Raw genomic sequence first — 12,483 nt, 5'->3', positions numbered from 1 at the left:
TAATAATAATAACTTTATTATTTCTATAGCACAAAAATCCATGCATATATGATCTAATGCGCTTTACAACAAAAATTTACTTATAAAATTATTCATATCTATGTTAATCTATGTTAAAAACACTAAGAACACAAATTATATGCTAATTTAAAAAAATGAGTTTTTAGCTGTGACTTAAAACTTTTTAAATTGTCCAAAGCTCTCAGATCATCTGGGAGGGCGTTCCACAAAGCTGGTGCAGCGGCAAGGAAGGCCCTGTCTCCTGTTGTCTTCTTCATTTTGCATGGCTGATCGAGCAGAAAGTGCTTTGTATTTGAACGAAGCATATAAGTTGACTTTGGCTTAAGTCTTATTTATAACGAGACATGGTAAAGATTTGATGTTGCAAGTAAACTTTTTTCACAAATCCTTTTATACAGGTCATACAGCCAAGTTGAGCCAGATTGCATGGGAATGTTTAAGCACCGACTAGTCTTGCGGATATTTGTCTGACGTGCATTTGCATTTCTTTCACACTCGGACAAAACGTCCTGGCCGTTGTGTCATATTGCTCTGCCTTATCGTACCCAAATTCATCTTGTCTACCCGTCCTGAGGCTCTCCCAGGGGTTTCAAGGGACAAGGGCACATAGCTGTTTCCTTTTTGGGAACATAGGAACAAAAGGAAAATAGAACTGGGAACTCGGGAACAAGAGCGTATTTTAGGGAACAGGGAGCACCAAAATCGAAGTAATACTTAAAGAGAAGACGGGGACACTAGGAATATTTTGTTTGGAACATGGGAACATATGGACCTTGCCCCCCCCCCCCCCCCCCCCGCTCCCGGAGACCCCTCGAGCTCCATCCTAAATTCCTGCTGAAGTGAGGTTTCCCTTACTTTAAGTTGATCATACACTGACTCTGCTATGGACTTAGCCAGTGAGCCAGCCATGGACACGTCTTAGTCAAACCAAAAACAGTTTGGATGCAGGGGACCACGCAACGAAGAAAAAACTGCTTGGCTTGTCTGCTGCCGGATCCCGTTCAAGAAATGCTCGTACCAGATGCCACTTTAAGTGCTAACAGAAACCTATTATGGGTTTCTGGTGCTAACTGAAACTACAATTACAATCCTTACTACAATCCTTATGTAGTACTGGCCCTGAAGAAGACTAGCTCTGCTAGTTGAAATATTGGCCACCCTTGCAATCAATGCAATCTGGTTTTAGTCAAACCACTGTATGATAGTTACATGACGTATCTACAATAGTTCGAGAAATGAGCCTGCGCTCCTCCAGATCCTCTCCACATCCACCCACCGAAAAAAGTTTTCATTATGGGCTGGCATTCCTACTTTGCGTGGCATTTCGCAGGCTAAATATTGCCCCGGCACTATTTGCAAATCAAGATGTCGATAGATCCTTCTAAAAAGAACACGTTCTATGGTCGTTCCCTGCCACAAAATCTGGTTGACTACCGCTCTGTGGAATCTAAAACTCGGCTGTGTCGCGCTCTGCAATCAGGCTATGCTGTCCCGTACCTTTCTTTGTCCTCGTGTTTTAATACTCAAGCGGAGCCGGCCTATTGTGGAATCAGCACGTTAGCCATCATTTTGAATGCCTTGAGGGTAGATCCTCAACGTATCTGGAGAACCGTTTGGCGATGGTATTCTGAGGAACTTCTTGAATGTTGTCGCCCTTTGGAGGATGTGAAGAAAACAGGAATTACTTTGGAAGAATTTCTCTGTTTGGCAGACTGCAATGGGGCTGTGGCGAACCTTGTGCGACCAAGTGACACGAAAGAACAATTTGAGGCGTTTGTACAAACCTTAGAGCGAGTTTGTACTGGCGGTAGAGAAGTGAAGGGTGAAAATGTCGACGAGGAAAATCCAGATGAGTTTATGGCCATAGCGTATTCGAGGAAAGCCCTCGGACAAACCGGTGATGGTCATTTTAGTCCCATTGCTGCACTGGACAAAGAAACCAACTCTGTTCTCTTGTTTGACACGGCAAGGTTCAAGTATCCGCCATATTGGGTACCAATTGAACTGCTGTTTCAATCCATGTTACCACTGGATAGTGCCACAGGGAAAAGTCGAGGCTATGTGACTCTGAAGGCAAAATATGATTATCAAGGAAGAAAAGTATGTTGTATTTTGAGTCAAACTGTGGATGAGAATGCAGACACCCCGCAGAAAGATTTGCCAGAACCGAAACCATGTTATAAGAGTGGCCAAAGTTGTCCAATGTCTTGTGGTGGCTGTTCTGTCACAGCCCCTACCCCTTCCTCCAGCTGAAAATAATAACTGTAGCCCATGAACAACTCACTTTATTGGCGCCACTCCCCGCCCTTATCGCTACGCTCGCCACTCGCGTGTGCCCCAAGGTATATTCACGCGTGCCCCAACGTGAGCCTGCTCGCAGGCTAGCTCTCCTGCAAGGATGGGGCAAAAAGAAAGCTCTCTAGGCTCTTCTCGGTTCAGGAGCTTGCTCGCAGGCTACAATAACTGTAATGACTCTGACAACATTATTGCAATGTTTGTGGAAAAGCACAATGTCAGTCATTTCCTTCTCACTTTACTCAAACCTCGGATTGAAGCACAATTAGACAACTGATTCTAGGGGTTAAAAGGGGCGCATTCGCATACAGTCGTATGCGAATGCGCCCGGTCTTAATACGACAGCAAGAGGTCTGGAGCCAAACTCACTACAGACCATTAAGCCACTGCACTTGGCGACAAACTGCCAAAAAAGAAAGAGCGGCCTTGGGTTTCGGCTCGTGAAACAAGGCAGCGGTGGCTGCCTCCGACCGTGCAGCATGGCGGAGGAGAATGTCCGGCCCTATGCCCACTTAGGGCTTTGGCCATAAGTCAAGTAAATCACCTCTCTGGAACAGTGGACTTACATGTATTAGCAGCATGTTCCATTTCAAATTTTATGAGTTGTTTCATATTATTGTTTCTCTAAGGGTACTTTCTCAAAGTAAGCCACAAATTAACAGAAGCTGGTCGCCAAGAGCGAGTTTTGTCTGGTTTGTGGCTCTTATCAGTCACAAGGTACAGACATGACCTTTTAAATATGTTTACATGTAAGCATTAGTTGTATTAAACCTACGATTTAACCTAATGCCTAATATTTTCACACTGAGGGTTATTTTTTAACATAATTTTTGCCAATGGCTGGCTAAATCTTCTCAGGTAGAATATTCACAATACTTTATGACTTTTGTTCTACCGAAGCCCAACACAAGCTTCCATAAAAAAAAAAACAACAGTCAGATACAGTGGGGCTAAATGGTGGAACATCCTGCCAAACTACTAGAGGACTAACCAAAGCTAACGAACCTTTTAGAAAGAACTGAAGCCAAGGACAACCAAAGTGTAAAAATTGTAAATAGAAAACTGTAAATAGGTCTGTGGGAGGCGCGGTGGCCTAATGGTTTTCACGCTCGACTCCGAGTCGAACGGCCCGGGTTCGAGGCCTGGCCGGGGCGCTGCGTTGTGTTCTTGGGCAAGACACTTTACTCTCACAGTGCCTCTCTCCACCCAGGTGTATAAATGGGTACCGGCGAATTTACTGCTGGGGGGTAACCCTGCGATGGACTAGCATCCCATCCAGGGGGGAGTAGCAATACTCCTAGTCGCTTAATGCTACGGAAACCGGGACAAGCTCCGGCTGTATGAGCCTCATGGCTCGGACACAGACTTTACTTAAATAGGTCTTGGTTATTATAGCACCTGGACTCACACGCATCAGGAGCAACAACACTAACCACTAGGCTATCAGTTCACTTCAATCAAACATTCTTCAATTTTAACTTAAATTTGTGTTTCCCATACAAATTAAAAGAGCTGTTAACAGTAAACAGGCTTACTTGAGTGCATTGAAGGTTAATCGAAATGAAGACCCAAAAAACGTATTTTTTAACGTTTTTTGACATATTTTCAATTTTTGTAACATATTTTTTGTCCAAATCGCGAAAATAAAACAACAGTAAATACTGTCTCATCACAATTGCGAAATTTAGCACCTGCGGAATTAAGTACCAGTTCTCTCCAATAAACCTAAACATACAACTCCTCTCTCATCATTGTCGTTCTTAATTACTACAGAGACGTAACCACATGTCCTCTTAGAGGGCTTTTACTGTTATTTATCTTCTGAGAGACTGAAGTTTAAGTAAGCTCTAATTTGTACTTTTACTGTGCCAAATTTGAACTAAATGAACCTCAGTTTAATAGCATATATAAAGAAAATAATTATCACCCATGTTTAACTAAACATTTTCTAAACATGCTTCTATGTGAATGGGGCATCAGTTACAGAAAGTTTTATGTTTGGTTCTGTTTATTACTGGTTGAAGTCAATTAACTAAAGTTAAACTCAAATCCAGGGATTCTGTTTGATTACTAAAATATATTCTATTTACTACACAAGAGTTACTTGTAACCAACTAGAAAAAATATCTGGATTATTATTTTATTATACAGTGGAACTTCTGTAAGAATTTTGGCTGTCAGGTTTAGGTGAGTTTTGTGTGTAAGATATGGGGAGGGGGGTTGTTTTCTAGAGGTAATGGAAATCCCATGAATGAGGAAAAATGACTGTATTATTATTTTGTTCCATTTTACCATAGTAGACCAAGTATTGTGTCTATTAATTATTATTTATGGGTGTAGTCAATGTACAACATTTGCTAAAATAGTACTTTTAAAAGTTACATGTTATGTTGGTATAGTCTAAGAAACTTTTTATTAAATGTAACTAGAATAGTTTATGCTTAAGTATTAGCTGATCCCAGTCTGGGAAGTAATCCTCTCTTATGGCATAGCAGTGTGCTTCTAAGTTCTTTAACTCTGATCGAATCAATTTAGCCTGTGGACTGTTTGGAACATTCCAAAGGAATACCGAGACTAATCCAAATAGTGCTGCATCCAAAAGGCATGGTTTGTTGCCCATCACAAACTTTTTTCTTTCCCAGCAACTGTGACGCAGCCCTTAAGTCCTTCTCTGCGATCCCATAAATTTCTTCTCTAGAGTGTCGTCCTATTCCATGACTCCAAAGGGTCTGCCGCATGTAACAAGATATCAACCAAGACATGACATGTTTCAGTGGATTGGGCATCACTCCTAGAAAAGGTGACATTGTTCTTGCATCTGGCAGATCAGCCACAAAGCTGTGATATATTAGTGTCCTGTTATGAAATTAAACATGATATTACTTAGAACATATTAGAATTATTGTTCTAGATACCCAGGGGGGTACTCGGGGTTTCAAGTGACGGGGATGGTCGAAGGATTTTTTTGGGTTTGAAATTCTCGATTCTGGGATTTTTTTGGGTAGGAAAATTTGGCAAGTATTTTTTTGATTTGAGTAGGGATGTTTTTGGGTATTCAAAACAACCTGAAGATTTGTGGTAGTGCCTTGGCTGTGTAGTTCTGCGAATAAAGTACAAACAATCTTGTTTTGCTGTTGATTTTTGAGGGGTCAATTTTTGATCTAGGGATATTTTTGGGTTATGTTGGAAGCCTAAGGGATTTTTTTGGGTCTTGATTTTTGCCCCCATTCGATCATCCCCGTCACTTAAAATCCCGAGAACCCCCCTGGGTCTAGATATGATTCAAGAAAACTTTTTTAAATAATTATGCCATATAATGTTGGAAGGGGTGAATGGAGCAGGGTTCTGAAGTAATAATTATAATTTAATTACTTTATTTATTTATTTTAAACAAAAAGTTTTTTTAAGTATGTGTTGATATGGGAGAATTAGCCAATATTTTTACATCATTCCTTCCTTATTTGGGTGACTAAGTAACACATGCTCAAATATAATTACAAGGCTCTCCATCAAAATTTCAATCTAAACTAGACTGCCAAACTGTTTTAACTAATGTCAGAACTTGGTCAAATATGCCACGCCCACCCTGGCTCCCTTCAGGGTGAGAAATGTGCGGATCAAGATGTTATAAAGAGAGCTGCTATAAATGCAATTCCTAGTAATCACTAGAATGAACTTAAAGATTTTATAGAGCTCGTACCAGTATGTATTCTCCTCAAGTGTGACCAGCATCGAGTGTGCAATAGCTTTTTCCACAACACTCAAATGAGCATCTGGGTCAAATTGAAATTCTTCGTTAAGGAAACGAATTATAAAGTTAGAATCAGCGACGGTGCTTCCATTGTATTCAATCCACGGAACTTTACCCTTGCTCGACATATTGAACCCGTATTCGCTCTCATATGGGATTTTATTCATTCTCAAGTATGTTTCTAACTTGAGACAAGGTGGAGAAGCATTTAAAACTCGGTAATTAGGAGGCATTTGATGAAGGACAACCACTCCATTGCGAGCCTTTCGACTTGACTTTGGCTTTAGTTTTCTAAAAACTAAAATAGCCTGCACCACCAGTAGAAGAAAGATGAAAACACAGGCGGAAACAACAACACCAATAAATTTGTACAAGTCGACCGCCATCTTGATGGAATTTTAGGAATTCAAACTATGTGAATTCAAAACGAGGTCAATGACGTCATTGGACGCCATCTTTACTCTCGAACTACAGAAAGGAGAAGGAACGGTCGATAACAACAAGCACTTTTCATGAATTTAAAGAAATTAAGGCGCTGCGAGGACCATCAAAATGCCAAAAATGAAAATTTTAGATTGCATAAAATAACCGTAAAGGATTTTAGACCGAAATTTTTTAGTATTTTTTGCGAAAACAGCCAGTGAATCATCAACTGTGCTTCCAGCTGACACGAAGCTTGTTATTTTTAACATATTTCAATCGTGTTTTTTAAGTTTTCGTTTGTTATAAAGCTGGACAAATTTTAAAACCAAGAGCAAGTGTCAAATGGCGGATCCCGCCTCCAGAAAATCAGCGACACTAAGCCGTTTGCGCTCGCAGCTTCGACGAAAGCGAGAATCACTGGCGGAACAATTTGACTTCAAAATGTACATTGCTGTTGTTTTCAAAGATAAGGTGAGTCAGAATTTTAATACTTGGTTATAAGAGGCAAAATGTTTAAGAATTTTTTTCTTAAAAAAAACAAGACTTTCACACAGCCCCATGTGATTGGTGCATATATTTATTTCTAAGTAGTTTAATTTTAAAGTGCTGATCTTTCTCCTGTAGTGCTGTTGATTTAAACAATCCCTGTATTATTTTAATAAGTCGGTTGTGTGAAATCATTCATGTCAAGTGTAAACAACTACCGTACTTGGTGTTTGGGATATCTAGAATAAATGTTATTTTTCACCCCTATAAGAAGTTAGGACCTAAGTTCCAAATTTTGATGCTTGTTTAACACAGAAAAAGAAGTCTGCCTTGTTTGAAATAGCAGAAGTGATTCCTGTGATGACCAACAACTATGAAGACAGCATCTTGAAAGGAGTCCAGGTACTTGGCTGATGTTGACAACAGTTGCTAATTTTTTAAGCAAGCAGGTTTCCCAGTACTCTTTATTTTCAGAACTATGAAAGGGCTGAGATTCCCCTCTCAGGGGCAAATAAGGGAGTGCTAATTTCCTTACCGAGCAATAATGGGCCTCTCTTGGTAGCAAGGTTGACAAGCCAAGTCAGTGAGCATGTTATCTTTTAAGGCTACGTTTACACGGGACCGGACCGGAACCATTCCGAACCAGATCGGATTGGCCACTGTTTACACCGAACCGTTTGGAACCAATCCATGTGTTTACATGGGACCGTTCTGGAACCGGTCTGGAACGGATCCATAACTGGACCTGCAAAAAAGCAGGTCCAGTTTTGGATCCGTTCCGGACCGGTTCCAGATTGGTCCTGGGTAAACAGAAAGCCTATCTGGTCCGAAAATCGGAACTGACTCGTTCTGGACAGGTCCCGTGTAAACATGGCCTAAAACATCCTTTCTCCGATTACTGTTTTACTGCTTGCAGGCCCCTTGTACATATAGTTACATTGAGCCAGACCTTTGTACATATCCAGTAGTTCCTTAGTCTTTGACAACTGCTCCATCAAACCACACAGTTTGTGAAACCACACAGTTTGATTGGAAAATGTTTAACCAGCATTTTCAGTTGGATCATATATAGCAAGCATATTGAATTGTGTGTTCATTAACAATTGGCTAGTGTCCTTGTCGGTTGTGCCTAAAAATACTCTTATGGTGACTGAGTTAATATATGGGTACAGTGTACCCGGTAATTACTTTGTCTGATTTTGTAAGCTTTGATGGGGCCTGTTAATTTACTGCTTTTTCATTCTCAAGGAAGAGGTATATTCACTTGAGAGTTCACAACAGCTTTTGGAAAAGGACATTGTTCAACTTCATGCTCCTAGATATCAGTGTTTGAGAAAAGTAAGTATAACTTACATGTCTGTACCCAAATGGGCATCAGTAATTCTTGTAGATATATCTATTTGGGGATATAAATGGCTATAGTTTTTCATTACTAGAGGAAATCCGGGGGACGTGCCGCTGGATAGGGTATGGTTTTTGACTCCTCTGGCCCTGAACAGGGTATATAATTTCAAGCTCCTCTGTCCTAAACAGGGCCTGAACCTGTCCTAGCCAGGGTATGACTGCAAGTCTGTCGTATTACATTGTTTCCGCTTTCGCTTCAGTGAAAAGCATATTTTTATTTGCTTGTCGATGTTCGCATTCCAATGCGTCGAACATCGCGTACGGGACGCAATCACAATCAAGTGTAAATGATTGTCCATTTTGTCCTTTGTCCTAAATAGGGTGTTAGATAGGGGCGTTGTCCTACACAGGATAGGTATTTTAAGTTTTATTGTCCTAAACAGGGTCAGGGTTTCAACCCAGGGGGGTTCTCCGGGATCAAAGTGACGGGGATGATCGAATGGAGGCAAAACTCAGGACCCAAAAAAATCCCTAAGTCTCCCGACATTACCCAAAAAAATCCCTGGACCAAAAACAACAGCCAAAAAAAATCCCTAGTCAAATTACCCCCAAATTTGCTAAGGCAGCGCCAAGGCACTTAAGTTTGATTTTAATACCCAAAAAATCCCCTATTTAAATCAAGTCACCCAAAAAAATACCTGCCAAATTCTCCTACCCAAAAAATCCCGGAATCGAAAATTTCGACCCCAAAAAAATCCTTCGCACATCCCCGTCACTTGGATCCCGGAGTACCCCCCCTGTGGGTTTCAAACACCCAGTGGCACCCCCAGGGAGGAAACCAAGCTGGAATAACTTTTTATTAACATTTTGATCAATCCTTAGGATGTGATTGGATGCGTGCAGGAAATAGATTTCTTCCTGTGGCCTCGGAATGACATTGATAGGATTGTCTGTTTGCTGTTTTCACGATGGAAGGGGGATGAAACTTCTGAATATCGACTCATTCAGGTGACCTTCTTTATTTCGTTTTTTTTTTTTTAAATAAAACAGTAAATTGAAGGGCTGCAGGCAACAATGTCCCCTTCAAATTTTGGCTTAGTTGAACATGTTCAAAACAACTCCAAACTTTGCATGCAGGACCGTTTGTTTATGTGTGCTAAACATTGTCCCATTTTTTATTTCTCTTGTCTTTGCTTCAATTGTCTGTGGGAATACTTCAGGCAGAAAAGTACCCTTTCAACATATTACTGCTATAACAATGAAGTAGTAGTAGTAGTACACACTTTGTACACGCTACTTTCAGAATTTACTAACAACCTTGAGATTTTTATTACTATTTCATTATTTTCAGAACTTTACGGTATGTTTTTTTTTAATAACTTTATTGCAACACATACACGCACAAAAAAGACTACAGACTACGTATGCTTCAACTTTATGTCTTTCCAGTCCATGTTTCAAAGTAAAGTTGTTTTGCCTTTCTCTATTCAGGGCAAGTTTGAACTTGAATCTCATGACTATGAGAATCAGTTGCTGAGACTTCTAAGCAGAAAAGAGCGCACTGGTTTGATCATTAACAATCCATCACAATCACTGTTCCTTTTTGTTGACAAACACCATTTACAGGTAACTTTTTAAGAAGCAGCAGCATATTTTACATTGTGTTTTTTTTTCTCTTACAAAAACCTTTATTAACAAATTTGTTACAATCAGTTGGGGATGGGGTATACACCTTATTCCAAAATGGCGAAAAATATACCGTACTATTCTTTTGTCTACATGTTAATTGGCCCTTATGGCCTTGTTTCAAGCGAAAGATTCTTTTGAATTCTGCAGATGCGATCGAGACTATGAGGGCCAATTAACAGGAAAACAAAATAATAAATAAATGTATTTTTTCCTCCATCATTGTTTGAATAAGGCGCATATGATTATGTTGCTCATTTGTAATGCTGTAAGAAAATTGGGTAATCAAGCCATAAAAATAACAGAAAATTAATATATGTAATTAGTTTACAAAGGCCCCACAAGCTTGTGGCATTGAGTTTTTACTGTGTCCATTAAGTGAAGGGTTTTTTGTATGTATCTAAGTACAGGTGTCCGAGTGTCAACTAACTTTACTTTGATTTCTTTTTCAGACTGAAAAGAGAAAAGTTACAGTTTTCAAGATATCAAGTATCTGTCTTCATATACCACAAGTGAGAAACTTCTGTAGTTTTTTTATTTTTTCAAAAATAAACATGTAATGTTTTCCTGTAACTGATCGATGTTGTTGAATCAGTGAATGCCTTTTGCACCACATAGACAGAGGTTCATTGGTAGACAGAGCTATAAACAAGTGGTTGCTACATGTATAATCTTTTGTTTTTATTTTGTAACCTGGGAGGTGGACTTTCTAAAAGCCATTCTCTTGTCGTTTCCGTTTTGGTGGCGGTAGCTCTCGCGCTCCGCGGTCGAACTCTCACGCTTCGCCTTCGCTTTCGAGCTCTGTTAGCTCAACTTGTAAGCAAGTCTACCTGGGAGGTTTAAGGGGGTGAGTGGGTAAGAGGGGGAGAGTCGGCAAAATATGTGCTTTATAAAAGGAGAAGGTCTAGACAATTTGAGCATAGCTTTCCTTCATTTGCAGCAGCCCCCCCCCCCCCCTCTTTAAATAATGACCGGTCACTTATAGTTGTTTTTGTTTTGTGTTGTCATAGGACCAGTTGACCCACTGGGGCAGTGAACTCAGAGAGGACGTCCTGGCACCTTTCATGCCTGACTAAGCCTATTGTTGCTACTACCTGTTTTGCTGTCAGACTGACCCTGTTAAAACTAAACTTTTAAACAAACATCTGTCTTAAGCGTTTTTCTTTTTTTGCTTCGTTTTGATGGTTAGAGTCAGAACGTACTACATGTATCCAAGTGAGTCCTTCGGCTCACGCTGGAGTAAACTTTTGCCTTTTCCAGATATTTTACTCTTAAAATTACTGTCAATCAGATTTAATACCTAATGACCAATAAAGTTTTCTTTGCCGGGACCAACTTTCAGTGTCTTGTAGTTTATTTTTGTAGGAAGGTTTATTTGTCGTGTTAATTGTATGGGGACCGAAGTTTAAATGAACACCTTGGTGATGACGACGTGGAACACTTGGATTATACTATTAAAAGCGCTTGTCTCCGTTTATTGTCCAAAATGCCTTAAAGTTTTGCAACAGTTGCATTTGCGCTATTCTCACTGTTGCAACGTGCTTGTAACAAATCAGAGAAACGATGTCTTCTCAGCCAATCAGATACAAATCGAAAGCCACGTGATTCGATAGCCAACGCAAATATTTTTCCGCGCTTGCGTGCTATCCGTTACATATTTGTATCGCTTTCTAATAAATCTTGTTTTGCACCTGCGCTTATAAATTGTTAACGTGTGTTGGAAACCCTGAAAGTTGTTAGCGACGGGCAGGGTGTCTCAACGTCCGTTTGTCAAAACAAATTAAACAAATTAATCAAGCACTTATTTGATGTCGTCATGCCTGACAGCGCGACAGCTGAATTGTTTCCCAGGATTAATATAATCATTTTATTGGTTGGACTCGCTCCATTAGTCAAACAAACATTAACATCCGTCGCCTAATTAGCACTTTGTTTTGGATTTTGTTGAGTACACAAAGGCCTTTTTTCTACTATATATTTGTTATCCCTACCGAAGAATGCGTTTCTTTCCAACGGATTCGTCCTTTGCCTGTTAATCTCTGACTTTACTGCAAGACAATACCACCTATGCAAGAGGAATATTCTGGGACGGCCATGGATTGCAAAGGGACGGCATCAGCCGTGTTGGAATTGAGAAATAGTCGTTTGTTTGAGCCACAAAAACTACAAAAGCGCGTATCATTCAAAGATGAAGCCTGGGTTATCCATATACCAGCTCGTGAGGAAAGCGATACGGATTTGCGAAAGAGTGTTTTATTAACAAGAAACGCCGTGGCGGGGCGCTCTGCGTTGACGAATAGAGCGGTCACGCCGAATAGAAGGACAAGTTTGGAAACGTTTTCTAGGACTACTTTGTATGCGAATTCAGACCAAAGAACTCCACAAACGCAATCATATAGAACGACTAGTTTAGGACATGCAGCGAACCGCGGCCCTTTCAAGTCAATCCTGAAAACACCGACGCCAAATCGGCAAAA

At 40.3% G+C, this 12,483-nt stretch overlaps 1 protein-coding gene and 2 pseudogenes across 2 annotated transcripts; 2 read left to right on the top strand and 1 right to left on the bottom strand.

Moving 5' to 3' along the window:
- The first annotated feature begins 1,306 nt into the window (after nt 1–1,306).
- On the top strand, nt 1,307–3,098 carry LOC144640579 (uncharacterized; annotated as a pseudogene).
- An 814-nt stretch (nt 3,099–3,912) lies between these two features.
- On the bottom strand, nt 3,913–6,522 carry LOC144640578 (failed axon connections homolog; annotated as a pseudogene). Its single transcript, XR_013568412.1, has 2 exons — nt 6,017–6,522; nt 3,913–5,172 (listed from the first exon to the last, which is right to left on the bottom strand). The product of XR_013568412.1 is annotated as a failed axon connections homolog (transcript).
- Nucleotides 6,510–11,341, top strand: LOC144640580 (uncharacterized protein C6orf62 homolog). Its single transcript, XM_078499683.1, has 7 exons — nt 6,510–6,961; nt 7,292–7,378; nt 8,225–8,314; nt 9,203–9,328; nt 9,812–9,946; nt 10,459–10,518; nt 11,017–11,341. The coding sequence occupies exons 1-7, from the start codon at nt 6,833–6,835 to the stop codon at nt 11,080–11,082; spliced, it is 693 nt and encodes a 230-aa protein (XP_078355809.1). The 5' UTR covers nt 6,510–6,832; the 3' UTR covers nt 11,083–11,341.
- Nucleotides 11,342–12,483: the final 1,142 nt, after the last annotated feature.

This window comes from Oculina patagonica, unplaced genomic scaffold (assembly GCF_052425735.1).
Source record: "Oculina patagonica isolate OP01 unplaced genomic scaffold, crgOcupat unplaced361, whole genome shotgun sequence".
NCBI classification, from domain to species: Eukaryota; Metazoa; Cnidaria; class Anthozoa; order Scleractinia; family Oculinidae; genus Oculina; species Oculina patagonica.
This window is presented reverse-complemented; position numbering and strand designations above follow the sequence as displayed.